This window comes from Pseudopodoces humilis, chromosome 5 (assembly GCF_049639895.1).
Source record: "Pseudopodoces humilis isolate 2021_Gansu_Grassland_sample_001 chromosome 5, ASM4963989v1, whole genome shotgun sequence".
NCBI classification, from domain to species: Eukaryota; Metazoa; Chordata; class Aves; order Passeriformes; family Paridae; genus Pseudopodoces; species Pseudopodoces humilis.
Genome location: NC_142204.1, coordinates 3932394 through 3958852, shown reverse-complemented (window position 1 = coordinate 3958852; position 26459 = coordinate 3932394). Strand labels below are relative to the sequence as shown.

General features: G+C 39.5%; 1 protein-coding gene across 1 annotated transcript in view; it reads right to left on the bottom strand.

Annotated features, from left to right (window-relative positions):
* Positions 1 to 26459, bottom strand: part of PIK3C2G (phosphatidylinositol-4-phosphate 3-kinase catalytic subunit type 2 gamma) — a 190586-nt gene that overhangs the window by 82688 nt on the left and 81439 nt on the right. The window contains exons 17-18 of the mRNA XM_014256031.2: positions 23538 to 23631; positions 22372 to 22466 (exon numbers count right to left, since the gene is read on the bottom strand). Coding sequence (XP_014111506.2) covers positions 22372 to 22466; positions 23538 to 23631 — 189 coding nt within the window. The remainder of the gene's footprint in view (positions 1 to 22371; positions 22467 to 23537; positions 23632 to 26459) is intronic.

The following is a 26459-nucleotide window of genomic DNA, read 5'->3' as shown; positions in this document are numbered from 1 at the left end:
AAAATAAGCTTATATACACACATATGATACAACAATTTCTTTTTCCTTTCTGAGAAAGGATTATGGGCCAGATTCAGAGAGCTTATGCATGAGGTGTACACGAGGACAGAGAGGATGTATGGAACCCTCTCACACGTGGCTCATTTTATAAAAGTGGTCCCAAAGAGGAGGAAAAGGACAGTTTTTAATGTGAGGACTCATTGTAGGCTTTCCTGAAATGTTTATTCAGCACCTGAACCAATATGTTGTTGCAGTTCTGTCTTCCCAGCTTGTGGCACACATGTCTTCACCCTGCCTTGTCGCTAGAGGACACAAAGTAGGAACGAGGGTTCAATATCACAGCAGCGGGAGATTTATTTCCAAAGAGGCAAAAGCCTTTATTTTGGGGTTTTCAACCCTTTTTATAAGGTGTTCTGATACAGGTTAACCTGATTTGTACAAGGAGCAACACCTCTCTCATCCCATTGGTGGGACAAGAGAAAAACACATTCAGAACATCTGTGCGATGTTGTTTTGAGAACCAAAACCTATTTACAGAAAAACAGTCCTTGACAGGGAAAAGCTTCCCAAAAGACTTTCCCTTGGGAAACACATCAGCCACTGACAGGCTGAAACTCTCTCAGGCTCAGAAAATCATGTCCACACTGCCATGGGAAGAACTCAGTGGAGACAGGAAAATCTGCAGCTTCTGACGTTGATGGAGGGAGAAGTGCTCAAGACGCTGATGAAATTTTCAAGTTATAGCAAGATGCCTAGCTGTGACAGAGGAAGACAAAACTGGTATGATTCAAACCCAAGGCTGACAGTAAAGAAGGGTGTGAAGTTGTTTTTTTCCTGATAATTTTCACAGGATTCTGCAAGACAGAACTCAGTATAAAAGCCTGGCTTTATCCCAGGCCTAGATGGAGCATCCTGCTCCTAACAACAGAGAGACTTCCTTACTCTTCAGGTTCTCTGATTTGGGACAAACACCCTCATTCTCAGCAAGGCCTGGTGAACTCAGATCCTGTCCCCAGGTCACTTTTGTGAAATAGTATGGAAGGAAGTTGACCTGAAATCTAAAAATGGAGTAAGTCAGGTACAGGGGTGCCTTGAAAGATGCCTCTGCCTTCTGCAAGCTGCTTCTTCTCCCTGCACCCTCCTGCTCCATGCCTAAGGTGGCTCCAGCCCCATTTCCAGGCAGCTGCAGGCTTGTGTGTGTCTTCTGCATGTAGAAATGCAAGAGGACTGAGAGATTTTTGCCACAGAGAAGAAAGGAAAGTGGAATTGAGTCAGGCTGCTGTGTCAGAGAAGGAGAACCAGGGCTAAACCAGCAGCTATAGAGAAAAGGGTAATTAAGGAAAAAAAAATTAAACAAGAGATTAAAAAAAAAAGGGAAGGAGATTGGATGGGTCTTGGTGGAAAAACAGGTGGGCTGGCCTCTTTCTTCCTCTGTGGTGCTGGAAGACAGGGAAGCTGACACAGTCTGCTCTCTGAGCAGGATTTGGCAGACAAATGAAGGAGTGAGGTGGCTCAGACAACTCTGCTGCTTGAACATCTGTTCCTTGTCTCCTTCAGAAAGGGGAGCAGGGTGAACCAGAGAGCAATGTCTGACAGGACAGATTAGCTCACAGGTAGCCTGTCAAACCACATTGCACCAAAAAAAAACCAAACCAAGCCCAAAAAGAAAAGGCCAGGATTCGCAGTATCTTATTGCAGGTTTAGCACCTACCTGTTCCAAAGGAGCAAGGCAGTTTGACTGGGTCATTTAGAGATGATATCAGGATAGTGACCCTGGTTAATTTGTTTCCAAGTGTACTTCTGGGATTTATTACACAAAAGTGGCACCTACCAGCACAAACTCTGGACATTCTGCAAAAGTTTTTTTTTAATTCAGAGGCATACCATGAAAGCAAGGCGCCTTAGGGTTGTAAGGTGAGTGCTGAGGTACCTTCTGTTGTTGGTCAATCTTTGGTAAACCTGACCAAGGAAGTCATTATGCTTTGTTCTGAAGGTGTATTTCATGTTTGTTTTCTTCTTTGCTAGGATGGAGGCAGGACAAATCACAGAAGAGGAAAACAGTGGTACAAGACTGCTGCTCATTATAGCAAAAATCGCTTTAAAATTATTCTCCACAGCCCTTCGTATCAAAGATTAGCACACAGAAACAATTCTCTACCACTGTACAGCTTCTGTGTCTGAGGCTGCCATCTGTCTTGATTATCCTTAAACATCCTGCAAAACTCCTAATCTGTCCTTTGTGCTTTATAGTGCCACGGAGCTGTGGCACACGCCTGAAGCTTTTAACTGTTTTCGTTTTCCACTCCTTGAAGAAAACATTTTACTGTTTGCATTCTTAAACAGGAGAATAAGTGACATGGCTGGTTTGCCTGTAGGACTTCACTCAGGCTTTGCAGCTCCTTAAGTCTCAGTGCAAGCTCCCCAGAGACACTTGGATGACAGAGATGACAAAAATGTACAGCTGAAGATTAAGAACTCCATCTACCCTGTGACAGGTCATGACAGGCAACTGCTGCTATTAATTAATTACTCAGTTGCAAGTAAAACCTCTCCTTGCTTTTTATCTCCCCACTGGTACACTGGAAAACCAGCCCCAAACTCTAGCAAGGTGTGATTTATGCACTAGAAATCAAAGAAAAGCAAACAGAAACACATAAAACAACAGCACCGTTGTGGGTAGATCTATTGCAGGCAACAAAATAACAGATGTAAAAACAAACTTACAGGTGAGAAGCACAAAGTACCTGTCAGGTTGACAACAATGCAATTTCTACAGGGGAAAATGGGGAGCAGAGTCAATTAGGCAGAAGTTACTGTACAAAAAGGATGGAAGAGACATTGAAATTCCCCCAAGTGACTGGAGTAACAAGAATTTTCCATAGATTTACAGAAACACGGAGCAAGGACATCAACTTGACTGGAAGGATGAAGACTGAACTTCCTTTTGCTCTCCCTTTCTTTGACCAAGTACAAAGCCAGCAGAAAGGGAGAGGCACAAAAGGCAAAGCTCTGCTTCATCTGCTGATCTTTCATCTTTATTTCTATTCTAGAGCAAGAGTAGACTGAGTGAAGTGTGGTACATTTTGTCTGAATCTTTGCAACCAATAAGTCTCCAAGATGAAGAAACAGCAGCTGTTCTGTTGCTTGAAGCACCTGTCCACTTTTGGCTCTTCACTCCTCTCACATGAGAAACCTGCAGCCAGTTCCACATGCTGCTTCTCATAAAACAGAGATGCTTTTACAGACTCATTTTTCAAAGCATTACCCTTGAACAGAAAAAAACTCTGCTTAAAGTGAAATTTTGTTTTAACATACCACATGATTAATTTGCTTTTGTTTTTCTGATTTCTTTTAGTAACACAGAGCAGAAGTCTAGCATGTTGATCTCCCTTTGACAGCAAAATATTGTCGCAGACGTATAAAGTATGGGGGTTAGGCTTGAGAAATACAACATTGCCTTTATTTCCTAACCTCTCAAAGTTCTTTATGAGCAGCACAACACAATCTGCATTCAGACAAATCACTGGATTCAGTAGATTCAATCAAGGCAGCTCCTCCCACTCCCACTGAACGCCTGAACTGTGGAATGTGTGTCCTGCTGACTCACAAAAAAATCACCAGGTCGGTGAAAACAAAGGCTATGCTTTGCTATTGCAGGGAAAATGCCAAACCCTGCTGAGTTTGCCTAGCAGAAAAATGTTTTATTTGATATGTAATATCGTTAGCTGCACACACTTTGCATTAAGAAAATGAATCCCAGATAAAACCGGTCATGGCTGGAGGAGAAAGAGCTTGAAAGTGAAACAGAAATGAAATGAACCTTGAAAATGAACAGTATCAAGAATTAATCAGAAAGTATAATGGTGCAAAGGTAGCATTATCACTATCAGAGATAGATGCTGCTTGGTCTAAGGTTTAAGCAAGAAACAATCATCCTCCTAAGATCTTCTCCAGTTTGTTGAATGAATATGATAACATCATTATAAGTGCTACAATTATCATCTGGTAAAAAGCAGTGCTAACAGTGTCTGTCTCTTTCTGCTCCAGCTGGTGGAAAAAAATTAAAATAAAAAAATTGTTAGCAAAGTGTCTTTTTTTTTAGCCTGCTTCTCTTGATTGGGTAGGATCTGAAAGCAGAAATTTATTAACACAGTCCCACAAACAAAAAAAAAAGATACCTCCAGCAGAACACAAACACAATGAAATTTAGTGGTAGTTTCAAAATGCACCTGTGTACAGCAGTACTGACCTTGGATTACTTCAGAATCTCTGAGCAGGTTCCACCAAATATCCCACCCTAATAAAACATCAGTCCAAAGCTACAGAAATGAAAAGCCTTCACCCTGAAGTGTCATTAAATACTGAGGGTGACTTAAGCTCAGACTTGCAACTGTAGGTCTGACTGGTTTTGAATATTAATAAAAGAAGTACCACCACTGCCTCCTTAAAGAGAGTGATTAAATCTCCTCTCCAGAAACTGCGTTTGGAAATAAGAAAAAAACAAATATTGTTTAACGAAGGTATTGTATTTAATATCTTCACAAACATTTTCAATTGGACAGTATTCTTTTCCATTCTATGTGAAACTTGGCACTCAAGTCTGGCATTAATTTTGAAAAGTCTGGTTCCATCTTTGCCAGTGCCTTCTTCACGTGACTGAGAACGTCCCCGTCTGCGCTTTTCCCAGAACTGCAGATTTTCTCCTCGGAACAAATGACGTATTGCTGTCAGAATCTCATGCAGTATCTTACACCAGCATCAGCAAGCCTGAAATTGTCCAACAATCTGTCACTGTGAGAGTTCAGAGTAAATTCATGCACAGGAACTGAAATGAGCCATTCATTCCAGGCATAACAGAAATTGTTGTGTTCTTCCCAGTGGGTAAGTGCACAGGGAGCTAGCAATGAATGGGATTAGATGGGATAATCAGCACTAAAATAAGCAGACCCAATGGCTTTATTGGGATGCTCTCCAATATGCCAGCAATTAATAGAATACAGGAGGTGACTAAGCTACTCTACTTTCCAACTATATAAATAAAATGCAAAATTAATTCAGATTGCGGTAGTCCATGAGAGCCAATGGACTTGCAAAGCTTTGTACTGTTTCTGAATTTAGGCCACAATTATCACAGCAATACACTGAGGAGAAACTGAAAATGTTTTTCTTCAACTGTCTATTGTTTGGGTAGTTTATGTCTATCAAAATGGCTTTGGATAGCATCTGTGGTTCCCATTAGCTTCACAGCTGAACAGAAAAAAAAATCCCTCATGGCACTGCAAAACACAATGTAAGACACAAAACTAGTTCTGTATGGTTCTGCATGAGCTGGGCAATCCAAATGTACACAAAGATGCAGAATTAAATGAGTTACAGCACTGTACTTTGGTAACTTTGATTGCTGGTTAATTGTTAGGGTTTTATTGTTTTTTTGTGGGGATTTTTTTGTGTTTTTTTTTTTTTACTGTTTGGGTTTTTTGTGTTTTTGTTGTTGTTTGTTTTATTTTTTTTTCAGTTGTGTTTTTTTTTCTGGGGTAGAGCTCATTTTCTTCCCAGTAGCTCATATGGGGCTGCATTTTGGATTAGTGCTGGAAACAGCTGATACTTCAGGTGTTTTAGTTATTGCTGAGCAGTGTTTGAAGAGCCAGAGCCTTTTCTCCTCCTCACCCCAACCCACAAGTGAGTGGGCTGGGGGTGCACAAAAAGTTGGGAAGGGACACAGCTGACCTCAACTGACCAAAGGGATATCCCATATGGATCATGCTCAGCAAATAATGATGGGAAAGAAGGAGGAAGGTGGAAAATTTGGGGTGATGGTGTTTGTCTTCCCAAGTCACCAATGTGCGACGGGGCCTTGCTCTCCTGTGGATGATTGAACACCTGCCTACCCACGGGGTGTGATGAATGAATTCCTCTTTCCAAGTTGCCTTATGTGCAACAGCTTTTGTTTTACCTGTTCAACTGTCTTTGTCTCAGTCCATGAATTTTCACACTTTTCTGATTTCTCTGCCCATCCCACCACAGGGGACAGTGAGTCAGTGGCTGTGTGGGGCTTGCTTGCCATCTGGGGTTAAACCATGACATTAATATACTAACACAGAAATAGCTTCAGGGGGAGAGCTGAAATTATCTCTCTACAAGGTCATTAAGGCCCTTGGCTGCTCATAATAGGAGCAGTTCCAGATTTTATTCGTATATTCCAAGCCAGTTCTTTATAATCCTAGAGTTTTCAGATTCCTTTTTTTTTATGACTCTGGGCATGGGAAAGGAAGAGTTTGGTTTAGGGGGTGGGGAAATAGGAAAAGACACTGACATTGTTTTTCAAATATTATGACATTCAAAAGAATGTGTTCTGCAGAGCTGTTAATTTTCCTATTTGTTCTGCACTCAGTTACAAGAATTTGCTTTGTTTAACAATGTCTACATTCAAAGCTGTTATCTTTCAAGTAGAGTCTCAGATTTTTAGAGACAAGGTGCTCAGATGTCAACAGCAGCTGAAGGATGTATGAGATTTGATATGTTTCAAACACATGGGGAGTTAATGTTTCTTTTAAGGCAGCATCCCTTCTACCTCTCTGGAAGAACCTGTCTGTAGATCTGCTGTGTTTTAAGCACAGGTAGTACAGATACAACGAGAACTGATTCCACATTATTTCCTGACATGTCTGTCTTCTGGATCTTTCATCCCCGCTGTAGCTCACAGACCAGCTTATCTTATTTTCCCAATATCTATCAAAGGGAACTTCATTCAGATCAGTGCCTAACAGGGACAGGGAGGAAAAATGAGCCTCAGCAGGTACTCTAAGTGCTTCAGCAATCCTGGTACCTCAGTGTAATTACAAGACTGCAAAATGCTGTTTGCAGTAGACCTCTCATACCTGACAGAGCGTGCTTTCTGCGAGATGTCGAGCCTCCTTTTTGTGTCAATTTGCAGTGTGGCAGCTCAGTGCTGCACAACAACAAAGAATGCACGGATCAGACCGTGGCATCACAGTGCTCTGTTAGCTCTGAGCCTCTGCCTGGGTGACTTTTTGTCAATAGAATGACTGGAGACAACTTCCACGGCTCACATGAAGTGGTATCATGAGGGCATGTGGTCTCTTATGCTTCAAAAAAAACTCATTTGTTTCAGGGAAGAGGAGAGAGAAAACCAGCCTTTTCAATGGGGGAGGCTTTAGAGTCCAGATCACACTTTTTCATCTTTTCATGATTCAGACTCCTTTAAAGGAGAAATCTCTTCATATTACAGCTCTCCTTATGCATAAGGCTACTTTGCAATCTTCTTCAAATAAGATGACAGCTACCATGTTTTAATTTAATTATAACAGAGGAGACCATGAAAGATGGTGGCAAGAAAGAAGAACAAGCATTTACATGGTGAAGAAGAATATTTTATCTTCATACCTTTTCTATACCTGTTTCATTTCTTCCTTTCTGGTTTTATTTTTCCTCCTCTTTTCTCGTCCTCTATTAATTTTTTGCTCCACGTGATACACAGAAATAGTGTCTCTTGCAAAGGTAGGAGAGCAGAGCAGAGATGGAAATAACTTTAGATTTCTCCTTTTTAAATACTGATCTGGTTCTGATTTCCCTTCCTTTTCACTGCTTTATTGCCACCAAATACTGGCTTTGTAAATAGAGAAGTGGGAATTTGAAGTTAAGCCCATGTAGCAGGGAAAGCTTGCTGTAAGATATTAGTAAGAGAAAACCTTTCTTTTTTAGATGGCCCAAGGGTATTTTCCTAGTCGACAGCTGGCCTAGTTACCATGGAAAACAGAAGAGCTGGAGGGCAGGCACAGTAGGAAAATGAGGCAGAGACCTACATGAAATTGGGCTGGCTTGGTTTGCGGAGTCTTGCTGAAATTAATCTCTCACTTCAGACACCTTGTTGCTCTTTCATTGCTGGGAGTAGACATAGAGTTTCATCTTGGTTTAAAAGTCTGTCTCAGCTCTGCTGAGACATGTTCAGCTGTGGGACCAGATCTGAATAAACTTTTGAATAAAGTAAAATCTTTTTTAATGAACCCCTAAGCAAGAAGGTGCTGCTTCTTAAGCTTTTACCAAGGAAATCTTACATCAGCCTCTTCAGATCAAACTGAATTTTAACCTTGGGGTGAAAATCCATAGATTTTCATGTCAGAAGAATATAAGACAGATATAAGAATGAAAATCCATCCTGAATTTTACTTGATAGGTAACCTTGGCAAAATTATTTTATTTCTCTGCGCTTCTGTTTTGCTTTTCAAAAGAGGAGAGATTTATTTCTCACAGGCTCTCCACGGAATGCTGTGTTAGTTTCTAAGCTGCTCTTATGCCAGAGGTAAATGCCATGGCAAGTAGGTCTTTTTAATAACATTGCCACCCCCTTCCCATGTGGAAACCCATCTTGCCAGCATCTTTCAATCATATGGGAGAAAATAACAGCCCCAGGCATTTTTTTTTTTGCTCATAAGAAAACAGAATTAAGATTCAGTTGTTGAGATAAAAAGTCCAGGTCCGGTTCCAAGATTCACAATCACATTTGTGGAAATATTATTGCAACAAGCAGATGTCATATTTCCATATGTCCTGAGTCAGGTAAAGACTGGAGCAAACTCTCCAGGGGCAGTCACTGCATTGGCAGAATAAATATAGATCAGCCATCTGACACAGAATGCTCCTGGGACTTTGAAGCTCCCTGGCTCTGCTGTTGGCATCTTTCTCAGTGCTGTCCTTGTGCTCAGTCCATGTGAGGATGCAGCTGGATAGAGGACTGAGATGCAGAACTCCCATCTTTCCTCTCCTACCATATGCGTGCTCTGTGGACACCCCTGAATCAGCCACATTTCTCCAAAGATGTGCCCTCTGCTAACAGACCAAAAATTAATAAGGCTAAGTGCCACGTTTTTCCTACCAGCAATACTCGTGGGGTGGCAGCCATGGGTGAGACAGGCAGATTAAAATGACCTTTAAATTGCTGGTCTGAAAACTCCTAATAACAAAGCTAGGCAAGAGCTGAAGACAGCACGTGTCAGCTTTGACTTGATGCAAAAAAGATTTAAAATGGGGTATCCTGCAAATGAGGCTCCATTTTCATGCCATGACCAAGCTATGTCCTTCTGAGAGACACACACAACAAAGCACTGACAGTTCAGGAATATTTGCCACCGTGAGTGCTTCAAGCCACTTTGATAAAATGTTTGATAAACTGCCCTATGCACAAAAGCACATACATGAGATCTGAGGGCTCTGTGAGTCACTCAAAAGCTGGTGCCTATTAGAAAAGTTTAATTTGATTAAAGTGCTTCTCCTGATAGAAATCATCACACCCAATGAATGACATTGTGGAGCAGTTTAAGTAGGAGAATAAACACTGGGTTTTAATACCACACTCGATAAAGGAAATGCTACAGAAATGTCGAAATCTTGTTTACTGTTTGACCTTCTCCGTGCCCGGTGCTCACAGGATCTTGCAAATGGCAGAGATTTTTTCCCAGACAGAGCCCCACTTCCCTTGCTGATGTACAAACAAGGTATTCCTTCAGTTAAAAATGTATAATATGTTACTACACTCATGATGAAGGACTGTTCTTTCAGTTAATCCAAGCCAATGGACTTGATTGTGGAAATCCCTGTTCAGTCCCTTCTTCATTAGCCAAGATGGCAGCTGCCACACTAAAGCTAATTAGCCTGATTAATATCAATTCAGTAAATTAATTTTTTTTTTTCCAGACATCAGATAATTTTGTACTAATCCAGACATTTATACCGATTTAATATCAGCTGACATAACATAATTTCTCATTTAACACTAATTGAAAACTACTGGTTTCTTATTCTAAAGAGCATTTGCTGTCACTTCTAACTTATGGCTTTTTATAAAGCTACATTTCAAATAATATCATCATTGAATTTTATGTTTTCTGCATAGCTGCAGAAACTTTATATACAAGCATGTGAGTGGTCACGTGGGCAGAATGGAATAATCAGGTGATTTCTCTTAAAGGTATTTATTTTAAAAATTTTTCTTCATATTTTCCATTATATAATTGTAAAAGGACTGACTGAAACAAATGAATAAAAGAAAAAAACTCTCCATTCAAGCAGTGTTGAAATCAGGCCCTCTAGCTATTTCTTTTTTTTTTCCCTTCTAAATAATTTTGGGTTTGTTGAGCTTGCCTTCAGGCTTGGTTTCTTCAGATGCTACAGAAGAAAGAGCACATCCCTACTTCTGTGCCACTTGCTCTTGTTGGAATATAAAAAATCCCTATCCTGTGGGTTTCACTCTCTCAGCTGAACATGACCTGTGTGGAGCCCTGCAGAAAGTTGTTGGTGAAACTCTCCATCCAAGAGATGGCACCTACTACAAAACTGGTTATTTGGAAAACACTCAACATTCCCAATCCTTCCAGAGGTAAGAACACCCTTTCTGTAAGCCCTCATTTAAGGACAGTCCTGGTGGCTTGAGACTGGAGGGACTGAGGAAATGGAATCAGTAAAGAAGCAAAGACAGTCACAGGATTCATTTGCAATGCACAGAAACAGGTAACTGATGTCAGGAGGTGCGGGAAATGGAAAAATGGAAAATTCCACAGATGCTGAAGGGTTCAATCTGCAGCCTTGGAAAGAGCTTGGGTTAATGTAATGATAAAGGTACAGAAACATTAGGTAGAAAAATTATAAACTTATGTTCCTCTAGTTATAAGTAGCAATATGTTTAGAGTAAGTAAGAAATTATATTAAGTAAAATAGTTGGAGGTTTGAGCTGTAATAATGTGATTTATCGAGCAGGTTAGGGATTTAGAAGCTGTAACAGAGGTGTGTGTATGAGTACATGACCTGTCAGCTTATTGGCTAAGAGACAGATGCGGTGCAGCAAAATTAAGTAAAGGTGACAGGTTATTAAGAAAAAACAAGTTTTGTGTCAACTGTCTATTGGATCAAAATGTTCTATATTGCTGTGTGAAGAAGAAACCCATGACTACCTTGAGATATGGCTGACTTGTTGCTCCTCTAAGTCTCACACCTTTGAGACTGAAACCTTATTGGGCTTACTTGAGCAATAAATCATCTCAAAGCATGGTGGTCCCATCCCTCATTCTTCACCTCAACAATGTGGTGCCCCATGTGAGGTCGAACCCCTTTTTTTCCATTTTTTCCCCCATTTTTCCATTTCCCACAAGGAGGGACCTCTGCAGGTCCCCTGGTCTGGCCCCTGCTCTAACCAGAGCTCGCTCTGATATTGGATGTGGTTGTTCAGAGGCTCTGCCCTTGGCAGCAGGATGAGAGAGTTCCTGGGGCGGTGGAAGGAGCAGTGGTGCTGTGTGATGACAGGTCTCCAGAACAAGAGGAGTTTCAAAAGACATGACCCAGTGACAGGCAGGCCTGTCATTTGGCCAGGAACACAAATAAGTCTGCCAAGAGCTGCTTTTCTAAGTTCTGAGTGTCACTCTGCTCTATCCCATCAACCACAGAAACTGGAGGGCAATTTCTAGCAAGCCAGGGCCCAGCTGTCACAGGAACAGCAAATATTTCAAAACTCCTATGATATAGATTAATTTTAGGGTGATAACCAAGACTCCACATTATTCTTTACACTGTCTAAACCATGCCTGTCAGAACTACCCTTGTGTACAGAATAGCATAGTTTGGGGTTTTGCCTATGGCACTGCCTGGACAAAATCCTCTTATGAGTTTGCAGCACACGAAATGTGAGGGCTCCATTCTCTGAAGGAACAGATGAATATTTACCACTCTTTGGCTCTGAGCCCTTCAGGTTCTCAGAGAAGTTATGTCAGGCAAGGTTCAGTCAGCATCAGGATTTGTGGGAAGCATCAAGTACAAGTCTCCAGTGGCTTTTCCAAAAGGAGACTTGATGTCTGTGCATTTTCTAGAATCAGTAACTTGGACTGAGGCAGAAGCACAGAGAGGTTACATTTCCAGGCAGAAGGGTCTTCAAGGGAACATATAGCAATGCAGGAATCAAAATTACACTATACAGGAAGGGTGAAGTAGTGGCACAGGTTATGCTTGGGAATAATGCTTTTTTATGGAACTGGTCCTAAATCTCCCAGTTCTCTTGGGAAGTCACCTGAATCTAAACTTAACTGCTGGTAAAAAGTATTATTAGAACACAGCAGATCTATGTCACTTACAGTACTACTTATGTCTGCTCTCCTCTTCCTTTTCTGAGTCCTTGCTCCTCTAAAAATATTTTGCTTGCTCTCCTTTATTCCCTCAGCGATCCCTCTCTGCTCCTTTGCCTGCCTAAAGTGCATTTTGTGTCGCTTCAATCAGTGCCACCCTTGGGTGCAAACACAGGACCAATTTCCTCCTTTCCCAAAGCAGTGAACACTGCTCAGACTTCTGTTTCTGGGAGAAGATTTGGGATCTTGAAGCAGAATAGACAGAAGTGTTTGCAGAGCCAGGTGGAGGGAATTCCCTGTTTCAATCCTTTCCGCTGCCAGAATCCCGCTACTTTGCACATTACATCCTCTACCCACTTGCACGTGAATCTAGAAGAATCTTGGGAATGAAGTGGAAGTAGGCCTTGGAGAAACAGTTGTTTCAATTTCACTGGATGACAGACTGTGAACAATTGCTGGGGGAGGCTGAACATGAAAACTGAGCACTTATGTAAGGGGAAAAAAAATATATGTATTTTTTTTTTAATCTGCTTGGATATAAGCCTTGCTACACAAGCTGGAAAAATCAAGAGTAAGAAGCATAAAACAGGATTTTATTGAGAGATATATTGAAGGTGGCTTTGCTGTTTACACTGAAATATTTAAGGGTCACCCCTTGTGTCTAAGGATTTGAACTCTACAAACCACTTATTAGATAAGAAAGGAAATCTCATTTTGTGAAAAAGAGAGGGTGTTGATTTAAAAGGATCATCCACCTGTGTACGTGCCATACACACTCTATTCAAGTAGACACTTAATAATTTTTGTTACTATGTTATATTATTATAATACTTATACTATCTCCAATTCTGACAAAAGATATTGGCTTTATTTCCACATTTGTTTATTCACACGACACAACCTGCACCACTCCAGAGCTGCTCCACTGTGCTTTGCTTGCACAGCTTGCAGCCACTTCTGAGCCAGAAAACACTCAGCCAGAATGTTATTTTTCTACTGCCCACCAAAATCCTGCACCAGAAAAAAAATCCTGAGTAGAAAGAAAGGAATGAATATAACAAATTTGTATCCACCATTTAAAATTGTCAGTGGAGGTAATTTGTACTAGCTCTTTGAAAGACAGACAAATGAAAAACAATAGCTGCTCCAGCACTGAGGCTTTGATCAAATTTACAAACAAATAATTTCCCATATAGATGCTGCCAGCAGTTTTTCCCACTTAAAACCCAAGCTTCACTTCATAACACATTTTTTTTTAATTTCTTTATAAATTTTTTCCCTTAACAAGGTTTTCCCTTGAGTAACAGCCAGCAGTGAACAGCAGCCAGGTAACACACTGCAGAGGTGAGATACCAATGGTATTTCAAAAATTCCTGCACCTAAAAGATGGTGTATTTTCAAGCTAAGATGTAAGAGAACCTGTTAATGGGTTAGGACTGAGCAGCACAGATGAACACCAAGAAAGGGAGATGTACCTGAAATAATAAACTTTGAGTTTGGGATTGTCTTAAGAAATGCTCTGCTCCTCTTCTAAGTTGAGTTGGAAGCAGCTGGTGACTTGCTCTAGAGTGGATGGGATGACTTACAGCAATTGAGAGGGGAGGATAAGTCACTCAAACACCAGCTCAACGTGGCACTCATTGGGTCACCTCAGCCACGAGTCTCTGCTTTCCCATCTCCAGTGACAAGCAGAAGAATTAGGACTTTTTGACACGCCAGCTGAATGCTTGCACCTGAGCTCCATGCTTCTCTGAAAAGCTTTGATTAAAATTCCTTGCTGCTTTCCATTACTCTGTCAGCCACCCACCATTGATGCAATATTGTGGTAACGTATCTCTGAATGCCTTTACACAGGAATAAAGGCCTTTTGGAGACAAAATTCAGTTCTTATAGCCTGATTTTCATTCTGAAAAAATAATGTGATGAACTTTACCAAAGAGGATCCTGTGTATTTGACAGACACCACAGAGAAAGCTGAAGGACAATTCATCTGTCTGTCTTTTGACAGAAATGCCTATGGCTTGTATGACCCATTGGGAAGAATTTTACAAGCTTTAAATTTGGAAGGAATCTTAATTCTTTTAGATTCACTGGTCACTTTCTGCTGTTTAATTCAAGGGTCCAGCATACATCAGCTCCAACCATGTGGGCTCTTTGCCAAGAAAACACTGAAGGAGACAATGTGAGACAATGGTCCCTTGAATAATGCTCTTGCTTAAAAGGAGGTTATTACATCACAGCAACGTTGTTGAAGCAAAGACAACTCATCTGACAGCTCTTTCTTTCCTCTCTCAAATGGTTTTTAATTTGGTTGCCATCCAAACGACATAATTCTGATTACAGACTAATATACCACTGAGTTTGGGTGAGAATTCTGAAAGCAATTAATATTTAGAGAAATATTTTCAAACAGCAGGGGCTTGATGAGTTTAATCTCGAAATGGCCATCATCTGCAAATACCTAAAAATGCTGAATTACAGTAATTCTGCACTGTTATCCTGACAGGACCTTTTATCAATCCTTACCCTCTCCTGCCCAAAAATATTACCTTTTATTCTAGTTTATTTATTTATATTTATTTATTTATTTATTTATTTTAATAAATGTTAATAATTATGTTTGGGTTTATGTTAGGGAATTCTTTTCTGAGCAAAATTACCCCAAACTGAAGAAAAATTACAAAGTAATTTTCTACTAAATCATGGACTGATGTAACATTATGAACAATGTCTAATTCTAATTGTTCTATTTCTTCTAATGTTTCAGTTATTTAGGCAAAGGTCCAAGGCCCAGTTGTCATGCTAGTAGTGATGATTAAACCTAGAAATATTAACCACAGAAAACACACATTTGACAGCAATATTAAGCCTACCAATAACTCATTACACTGGATGTTCTGCATCCACTTGAATCCACTCTCTGTTTATTCATATTTTTCCTTAAAGTTCTCACTGACAGTGTTCAAAAATAGGAATGATTTGCAAAACTCCAGCCTGCCAGACCAGGCTGTGATCGACGGCCTAACTATAAATGAGCACTCCAAACTCATCAGTCCAAGGAAATCAGGGCCTGAACTGCATTTATTCAAGTCATGAGGCAAAAACTTTGAGTTCCCAGAAAAATGGATTGAAAACAATGCTCAAGGCCAATTTTGTCAAAAATTGGTTCAAGCAGCTATAGTTAAAACACAAAAGCTTGCTAAACTGGAATGAGAAAAAGATCTATAACAGAGCAAGACTTATAAAATGTTTTACATAATGTGATGCAATTTTGCAACATCTGCAGACTCATTTTGTGTACAATAATTGCCATCTCTAGCAAAAACAAAAGTTTCACACAAAGGAAATTAATTTAATTTTTTCCCCCCTCCAAATATTCACAAAACTCAAAACCTGCAATGCAAATTAAAAAAAATTTTGGATAGTGCATCTGAAAATTTTGCAGTGAGACATCCTGTCCCAGTATTTCACCTGAGCACTCAGAATCAGGAGCACCACCAGGCTGCAGCACAGCAGCAGCCCACTGGAGGACCCCTCTCAGCTGCAGGATTGCTCTGGGCAGCAGAGGCAGGATTTCACCAGAGAAACAACACCAGCTGCTCAGCTGAGAGTCACAGGAGATCCTCTCCATGCTGTTCACTTTCCATTCTGTCTCTCCAAGATCATTACAATCTGCTTTGGGAAATCTGCATCATCCTTAAATTGCAGCTACTGTTATTTATGATTTGGATGTCTCAGATCATTGAAGTTGGCCACTTGGTATTGGCCTAGCATAAAGAAAATTTCCATGTAAAGAAACTACTGCTAGGATTAGATCCAGGTAACTTTTCCTAGTAGCTATACACAATACAAAAAAATCAAATTAATTCCACGTCCTTCAAATTAATGACTGAAAATTACCCGTGTGAAGTGACAGAACTAGATGAACATTTTCTCAAAAATTTTTCTGACTTATTGTTGCTCTGGTTTATATCCCCAAATATCCCTCTGGGGCAAGCAAGGATTACATGAGATATCCATCATGAAAGATTTTGGCTCCCCATTTTGGTTGTTAAAGAAGCAAAAATAAAACCTTTTTAATGGGAAAAAAAAAAGAAGTAAGGCACAGATGAAAGCTGTATGTGACACCTGCACAGAACCCTGCTCTGGATCCCTCTCTGCTCACCCAGAACTGTCACAGGGAGAGTCACTGCAGCCCATGCCATCCCAGCATCACAGGAAAGAGATCACCACAAGGCTCCCTGCAATCCTTCCCACAGAGCAGATCCAAAAGGCAAACCCATCTTTCATGCTCAGCTACATTATTGGAGGGGTTAGGACAGATATAACTTGAAGCTCGTGGGGAGTTTTCTGGCATAGCTGAAAAACCAGATATGTCAGCTCCAGAGTTTTTAACTGCAAAAGGAGCCAAATGCAAAATAAATCAGACAAGCCGTGTTTGGAAAAACAATGTACTGCAAAACTTTTTCCTTAGTGCTACCTTATAAATCATGGAGCAGCTGAAAGAATTAAAGCTTTTCAGAGCTCTGTCCCCTTTCCCAGTTCATCTTTGCAGTTCTAAGAAGGTTCACTTGTGCACATACACAGTGGTGAGTTTTTTTCATTACAGTAACATGCACTAATAACTGGCATTTACAGACTTTTTATGCTTCACTTGACAACATTAATCCTCCTTGACTATGACTTTTGGCATGGAATTTCCTTTGTTCCAAAGGTGGGACACACACAGAGTTATCTCTGTGTTCAGTAACTTATTTAGTGCAGCTGAATATTTGCCTGCACCAGTAAAATTAATGATGCTTCACTCTGTGCTCACACTGATATATCATCACCAGAGTTCCTCTCCTCTTCCCTTTTGTGATTTGGGAAAACACCCAGCATTCCTAGATTTCTCAACATTCAGGAACACATTCACTCTATGAAGAATCAATAAAATAATTAAAAGCAGACACACACACAACTATGTTATTTATGTCCTCTGTTGTCAGTGACTCACCAGATTTTCTCATATTCACTAAATTACAAAAAGCTATAACTTTGTGCTTTACTAATTTTTAAACATATTTCTTTTTTAAAAAGCTGTAATTTTTTAACAGTGTGGGAAAACTAACTCCCTCTTTATATTTTAAATGTTAAAATGCCATACTTATATTATTTGTTAACCTTTCCCAGTTGTGTTTCCAACTGGATTTTTTAATTCTTTGGAATTTATTTTCCTTGTCCTTTTTGTTAGAATTTTGAAAGTTTAAGATGTGGTCTTGCCCCACAATCCTCTGGTCCTCCAGCTAGTACCTCCTTTTATCAATTCCAGCTGAGGTCACAGCCAGTTCACTCCTCTGTCTTTAGACACAGCAAAAAGTGACTCTAAAATACAAAGGTTTTTTTTTTCTCTAAATCTAAAATGTGCTTAATTAAATGTAAGATATGGTTTTGTTGATTTAAATACACTGTTTTCTACTAAGTGTGTAACTACTAAAGGTCAAACCCAACAGTTGTTACTTCTTCACAACAATCTCTTTATTTCATTTGCTATCATCTTTTTCTAACACTGGAGTCCGAGAAAATGGGAAGTCTGTAAATTAGGAAACGAAATAATTATCTCTCTGTTGTACAAGGCAATAACCCAAGGCCCACACAGCTAATAATGAAGCACTAAGCACAGAAGTTGGCTGAATCATTATCTCACACAAATAATGCTGTGATGGTGTTATTTACTAGACCCAAAGGTAACTAGAGAAAAAAAAAAGGTCTTCAAATGATCGGCGTTACATAAACAAGAATTATGATTTCAGAAATCGAATCCCAAGGTGTGATCTATGGTTGAGGCTCTCTGCAGCCCAAAACATAACGATCACATCAAGTACTCTGCATTCCAATGAAATTCACAATTCATTTAGTTGAATCAAACATATACTTGGACTGGATATTCCTATACAGGCTTAAAATTATACATATGATTAAGTGATTTTTTAAATTCCACTCAATAAAAAGGACCAAATTAAGGTGAAAACAAGAGCAGGCAACTTTTGTATTTACATTCATGTCATTTTAATGGGCTGGGGTTCTCAGGCTGCCCTGAACAGCTATTTAGGAAGTTCATTTTATAATCAGCAGACTTGATAACTTCTGACTGTCAGAGAAAGATATGAAAAGGCAGTAAGAAAAAGATCTGGAGGATGGTCATCTCTTTAATGTTCAGATAATTAAGAGTGTTGGACAAATGAGTATCCACTTGAATTATTCCTTCTTTTGAACACTTTAAATAAATTACGGTTAACAGAGACCGGTTTTGACAGATAAAAATTTATTTCCTTTCAGAAAATACGAAGCAATTGTTCCAGTGCTGGAGTTCTGAATGAAACAGTAGTAATGATTTTGGAGGAGAAGGTATTGAGGTACAAACCTGCCAAGAGCAGGAAAGGTAATTAGGGCCTTTTTAAACTTTTATACATTGCTATGTTCTTTTTGCTTCTTATAGTTCTTTTTTTATATATATAGAAAAAAAAAAATTATGTTCTAGCCATGAAATCAATAGTCTGATTCACATTGTTTCCAAAGTGCTGGATTCCATCAAGTTCCTTTTTAATCTCACACTCTTACTTTTCTATAAGATGTGGACTTGGAAAAGATAGGAGACTATTCCTTTTTCTATTGTCAGTCAACCTGTAGCTCAGAAATGCCAAAAACTGGGAAAGTTCTGCGAAGTTTTTTAGAAGACAAGCTAAAAAAGGACATTTTGTCATCAGCAGGGTTTTCACCTGACTTTTCCTTGAGTTAAGCAAACCAGTTCCCCGTGCTCTGGCAGAATTTACAAACACTCCCAGCCTTCCATGACCGTGGAATCTGTTCCTTAGCACCACCTTCAAGCAGCTGCCACAGATCCTGGAGGACACCGTGTTTTTCCCCGTTATTCAATCTTCCCGTGGAAGGCAACCATCTGTGAAGCATTCTCCTGGCCACCTGCTGCCCCAGCCAGCTGTTCCCATTCCACGCCGCAGCTGCCACCTGTGACAGCAGCTAAAAGCCAAAAAAACCCACTCAAGCACGAGGGAAACCAACTGGCAGGACGCCAGGTGGATTAAAAACTCCAGCACAAAAGCCGACAAAAAAACCCACCTGTGTGCGAAACGTCAAGTTTCTCACCCAGAGAGTTATCCAGGAGATAAACAGCGGCTTTCAGCAGGCAGGAAGGCCCAAAAGGGCTCAGCAGGTTTCTTTTCCTTCAAGCAACTTTTTGTGCTTTGCTAAAACCAGTTTAATAGCTTGTCACCGTGGCTCCAGGGAATGGGGGAACTTGCTCCAGCCTTCTGGCCTCGCAGGAACTCTGGTGGCACTAGTGTCAGTGAGAATATCTGGGAGGTGGTGGGATAATTATCCATGTCTCATGGACACTAGGAAGTCCTGAAATAAGACTAAAATTGGATTTAAGTGGTACAGGAGTCCTGCGCTGGCACAGTATATGCATGGGCAAATTTTAGTCTCCTTGGGAAGGAGAAGGCATTCAGAAGTACCAGTGAGGAGGTAAAACACTGATGGAAGCAGATGGCCCAAATTACTCAAGAATTTAGAGAAGGGAGAAGACACAAATGAGAAGAAAAAACCCAAATGTTCAAACAGGGTGTAAGATCCTTCTCATTCTCAGTAGCAGAATTAATGGAACAAATCTGCAACAGATACAAGCAAAGTACAGACTGAAACTATTCTGGTTGAAGATATGTCCCAAGGGTGAATACTCCCTCTGTTCTGTCCACTTTTGCCAGTTAATGCCCCATAATTTTAAAATAAAATCTTCAGACAAACTTATCACTGCTTGATGAAAAGAAATTAACAACTGGCAATCCAACATTAATCTTACAAAAGTGATGAGATGATACACCATTGTTGGGTAGCTTCTTATCTCTGACCTGCAGGGAAACTGAGTCATTTTGAAAGAACTGACATCATATTATAAACAGTATTTGTCATTAAAATAAATTACAGTGTTGACAGTCACCACCTTTTCTAGTAATTTCTAAATTTACAATAGTATTGTAAAACATGGAAGTTCAAATCAGTTGAATTTTCTCCTGTGGCTCTGGAACCACCAGTTTTCTATATTGCATTAACCTTCTTTTCTAAGTTTTATTTTGGGCAGATACAGTGTGCACATTGTTGCATTATTTAACAGTATTTTTACTGTAATGTCATTCTTTGCAATTAAAAATGAATAAAAAACTTGTTACTAAAGCTTTTTTTTACCAGTCCTTGCTTCATGATAGTTAATTTGATAATGAAACAGAATGTGACATTTGAGAATAAAATGTAACCTAATCACATTTCTTAAAAGAAGTTATCTGAATGTACATGCACACACATGCTCCCCACGTTATTAAATCAATGAACTTCTTTTAAAAGTCTCTCTAGAAATAAGTGAAAGAAAACATCTGCTTTCTCTTACTTTTATAATGACTGAAATTCAATTTGTGAAGGAAATATTAATTATTTAGGACTTTTATTAATAAAAGTCACGAAGTTACTGGTAAATTTTGTAAGTAGAATTTATGTTTTGAGAAACTGCCTTTTAAAATATGGGAGTAGGAATATTAGTAATTACATAAATTGGGATGTTGGGTAGGAAACAGTTTGCTTCTGAAGAACACGGTGGAGTGGAGTAACCAAAAAACCCCAAATTGTAGATGATGAATACAAACACCAGATTAAAAGAGACATTTGCCACATTTATGTTCTCTCTCAAGTTTAGCTTGAAACATATGAACTAAACACTTAAATAAAAGATACCCAGCATGAACAGGGTTACCACCAGCTGAAAGCCAGAGAATACAGTGAGTCTTGAGAAATAACCTCCTTGATGTGGATGTAGTTTTTAAATGTATATATCTGTGTAGTGTATTAAGCTGTACATAGAACAAATTTGTTTTGCCACTTTATATTGCAGTGTGCCAGATAACTATATATATTCAGGATGGAATAACTGCTCTGTATTTCCCAATATTATAATATTAGACAGCTTGAGCAAAATTTGGGGGAAAATAGGGATTTGCACTAGAAAGTAAAGAGGAAGACTGCAGACAGTAACTTTTCTTCTGAGATGGAGAGAGGAATTAAAGAAAACACAGGCAAGTAAATGACGATCCCCTGTCCATTGAACCCTAGATATAATTTCTGATTTTACAGGAAAACTGCCAGCTCTTAGGGCATATTTAAAACCCCAGACTGGATGTTTTATATACAGTATGACTAAGGTTAATATTAGTAGAAATCGTCTCAGGCGTATTTCAGGCACTGTCGAAAAATGGCTCGCTAAATGTGGTTCCTCTTTACTTGAAAGATATGCTCATTAAGCACATTATCCTACTCATTCCAGAAAAACAAACACATTAATAATTCTGTTTTATCCCCACTAACACTTCCAGAGACCATGCAGGTATGAAAGTATTATTTATGCTCTTCCCAGCCCCACAGTTCATCAACCAAATGCCTACATTTCAAATTGTTTCCTTTCCTTCGCAGGGAAGAAAGCTCTGGTTAAAGGGATCTGAACCACCTGAACTGTAAATGAAAGCTCAGTTCATCCATCATTACTAAAGATGGGAAAAAAAAAAGAAGAAAACACACCAGAGCTTGGTTTTCAGATCACAGGGCAGATGTTGAGACATGAGAAAGCCACATTCTTTCTCAGAGAGCCTTGAGGTAAGAGCACAGCAAACAGAGTAATTACCCCATGCAATAATACAGCAAGAGGAGCCCTTATATTGCAGAGGCAGGTGGTGAATGGCAGCTTCTCCATAACCATGAAAAGGAACTGTTGGAAACTCTACCATCACAAGTCAGACTGATATGAAAACATTTTTGACACACAGGAGAATTCTGACAGCTTCAGGACAGGTCAAGGAAATCACAAAAGCAGCTAGCCTCCTTTTAAAGTGAACCAATGCTTGTAAATTTTGGGGAAGGCTATTTTTGGCTCAAACAAAAAAAAGAAAGCTGTAAAACCAAACAGTATCTTACTTAAGGGAGCAGAACTTCCCCCTTTTCCTCCTGCCCAGGGGCAGAATGAAGGCAGAGATAAGATCTTTTATACAAGTTACCCATAACCAGCTCTGAAAGGGAAGGAGCAAAACTTAGTTTTTCTGTTGATTTTAAACCAAAAGAGGGTTTTTTCACCAAAGGAATCATGGATAAATTTCACTGTGACATAAAATGATATGTGATATGAATATGTGGTAGCAATGGCAAATGTTCTTACCAGTAAAGCTGATGGGCTACTTGGATGCTCTGAAGAGAACGATTCAGCAGGAGTATCACCAGAGGGCTTTCAAGGCTCCACTCAAACTTGAGCACCTTAATAGAGAAAAATTATAATAAAAATAATTTTTATGCAGATTTTGGTGTCTTTTTTTTTTTTTTTTGTTATAAAACTAATCAGAAAGGACCCAGTGCTTAGTTTGATCAAAGCAATCAGACACATGGAGTTTGCTTTGGCAATGCAATGAGCAGAGAAACTTCAACTCACAAGGATCTACTACCACCTCTAAGGCAGACAGACACCACCCTGATTCTGTGCTAACATGCACATAAATATGCAGCTTGTCTTCCCCCACATAAAACTATCACTGCTATATTTCATTTTTAATCTGATTAGCTGGTTTGGGAAATAAACTTGTTTTAGAACAGAAGCTGTGGAAGGTGAAAGGTCACAGCAGTTTGTGAAGGTTCTGCTGCCTCACAGTAGAGGATTACATATCATAAACACACATAGAGATGTTTATCTAGATAAACAGATATCACAAACACAGAAAGAAACCCTGAGAAGCTTTGCAGTGTGGATGGTGGGTCATCCATATGCATGGTGTTATGAAGTGAGGGGATAAAGCTTTCAGAAGTTCCTGCTCAGCCCCAGCACAGGACATACTCAATCATTCCAAGTGCTTCAGAAGCAGTGGTGCCAGAACTTGCAAAACATTAATTTCCAGTGAAATGCAATGTGCACCTCTAAAGAGAGAATTCCACACCCAAATGCCCACTTTACTCTGTGATGACAGTGGTTTTCTCAGTATATGTGGTATTAAAAACCCAGTGGTTTGTGGCAACAGCATTTCCTTCCTTGACTGCAATGAAGCCCTGTCACCTGAGCAGAATTTCTCTTGTTCAGATGCACATTTTACTTTTCTTTGTTACTTGAAAATACCTTCATGTGCTATATATGAAAGCCCAATCAGAATGCCAGAACAATTCCATTCTCCTAAGTTTGAAAGAGTCCCTCCCCCAGCCCTGTTTTTAATCCACTCATTGCATCAGTTGGCAAGACATATTCCTCTTACAATGTCTTGTCCAATCTGAAAGCTTCAAAAGTATTTAATGAAGTTATTGATTTGCACAGAGGACTTCCTTGTCTATCAATTTCTTCCTTACCTGAACCAGCTGTGGGAGGTATTCTAACAATTCATCATTTGACACATTTTCTATTTGTTGGACTGCTGCCCTGCGAATATCTTGATCTGGAAAACTAGAGCGAAACAAAGAGGTATCATTAAGAGCTACCAGGCCACTGCAACCCTCCTGAACTCTCACTGATATAAGATGTTAGGAAAGATGATTTTCTCTCAAAATTTAACAAGGGGGGAAAAAAAAAATCAATTAATTTGCTTTACTGTAACAAGAAACACACCACAGATGACTTAATTGGATTGACTGTTACAGTCCCACATAGGGGAAAAAACCCCAAAAACCTGATTTTCAAACACCTTGTTGATTTTGAACTACCACGTATTGTAATTTCCCAAATCATAAAGCAAATTACAGATCTCTTGCTGCTCTTTCTTACCTGAAATAGGAAATTTCTGAGCCATGTAAACTATTAACAGTCACTTGAACACTTCATTTGTTCTGAGCAACAACATAAAAGCTTGAAATTTCCCATACAAAAAGGGTTCATTTCAGATAGTTTATTCCCAAATCAGCTCTTCCATTTTCTGTCATAATACAATCAAAAACACTTTTAAAACAAAAGCAATTTTGAAATTGAAAACATGGGTTGGGTATTTTTAGGATTTTATTATGTGAAATTTGGTAAAAAAATTAACACCTTCGCCAGAAAGGTTCCAAGTCAGTGAAAGAGACATTTCTGATGAGAAAACATCTGAGAACTCAGTAAAAGCTACATTCTCAACTAATTCTGGCTGAAACCAGGGTGGCTGTAGCCTGGTATAGATTTTGTGATGGACCTCTCATCATAAAAATGATAAAAGAGGAAAACACGATGTCGCAGCAGTGATAATGCAGAAAAAGAAAGCTGGATATCATAGATGGTAAAAACACTTTTCTTTGAAAGAGAATAAAATTTTAATGTAACCTGATTGATCAAAACTCTCTTAACATTTTCTCCCTTGTAAGAGAAAAAGAAAGTATACAGTGCCTCTTTTAACATTTGAAAGCCAAAAAGATAATCTTTTAAGCACTTCTTTTGAAAATATAAAAATAATTTCTACCTTTTCGCATTTTGCAGTTGTGACATTAATCATTAAAGTTTGGACTCGATGGTGTCAGAGGTTTTTTTCCAAGCTTAACGATTCCATGATTTTACACACAGGGAATTTCACATACGCAGAAGTTTCCTGGGTTGGTTCAAATTTGGCTGGTTTGCTGCTGTTCTGCTTTAACAAGGAAAGGAAGAGATGTGCTCTTCTGTGGATGGGTGCTATGTGGGGTCACCCTTATTGTTGTATCAGCACTTGCATGCTCTCCACTGCCATCCCAAGAATATTCTCTGTCTTCTCTTGGAGCAAACTGGAAATGTTCATGGATGATTCAGTTACAGGGGTGCAAGAAGGGTCATCTCTGCCTAAGAGGCAGAAATGTCTTCAAACAGCACCACAGTCAGTTTGGTGTTGTTCAGAAGAGCTGGTGGGCTTTGATCCAGCCCCTGAGGGCAAGCACCTGCCCCACAAAAGGCAGTGAATCCCTGCCCTCTGAACTGATATGGCTCTTGGGACAGAGCTCTGATTTGGCAGTGGAGGCACACCAAAAAAAGTGATGGCTAAAGGACGAGGGTTATCCCATCAACACACCCTGAGGAAAGCCCTTTGAAATCAGACCTTTGTGCTGGGCAGGAGATGCCACAGGCCAGCAGTGTCACTGCTTCAAGGGCTCAGCACAAAACCAGACTGCTCCCTTCCCACCTAGCAACTTTTGCCAATGATACAGAAAGAAAATCTTGAAGTGAAGCAGCGGAGGCAGTACCGTATTTGCAGCAGCGACCGCTTGTTGCTACCAAGATAAAAAGAGAAGAAATTGTAAAGTGAAGTGCTCAGCAGTATAATGGCACCTGCTGCTTGAATCTCCAGCTCCTAATTTCAATAAAACCAGCTGAAGCAGAACAGTGTGTACACTTTGAGCAGCGAATTAACTAGAGGCCATATAATAAAAATGGGGATATTTTGATTTTAAGAAAAAAAAAGGTGGAAAGTTGGAGTTGAAAAAAATGGTTTTTAAGGCTGCAGCCATCTGCAGCCTGTAACACTTTCCAACACCCTTTAGCAATGCGACTCAGGTCTGGTTTTACTATTTAAAAATTTATTAAAAATACTATTTACTATTTACATTTACTATTTATGTGTCTGTTATGGCACATATTTAATGACGTTCCTAATATGGTTTATAATTCTTTGTATAATGCCGAGAGGGCCTCGATGGGGAGAGGAGGAATGCATTATAAATAAATTATCATCCTAGGCACAGATTAGATCTTTTGCAAGGCTTCTTTTTTTTTTTTTTACTTCTTTATTCTAAGCAACCCATTAGGAATGAGAAGTTGTTACTTTAATATTCACATAGCTATTTAGACCTAAACATATTTGAAGGAGGACTATATATTAAAAATAATAATCCCTTCCATATCATCCTATATTCTAATTATGCAATTGCTCCAAAGGGTTGTGTGCCAGGCATGTGCAGATAATATGGAAATGAGTCTTTTCCTTCCCCTTCTTGCCTAGTTCAACAGGCTACTGAAGAGTGAAATACACTCTACACAGGCACAGGGCCAAGCAGAAAAAATGTTATTACTTAGTTACAGCTTGTCCTTACCAACAGCCAAGATCTGAACACACGCAATGCAATGAGGAGAGAAAATCCTATTTATTTTTTTTTCCAGCTAGACAAAGAATGAGAAAATTATTTTTATCCCAAACTTTCCGGAAAATGCAGCAGCTAACACTTGATTTATTTAGAAATGATTTGATGTAAGTCAAAACCAGGGCTATGTCTAAGTTACCAGAAGCAGTGCCAGGAGGTATGATTAGGGCAATGACAGGCACTGGGGTGAAATATCAGTTT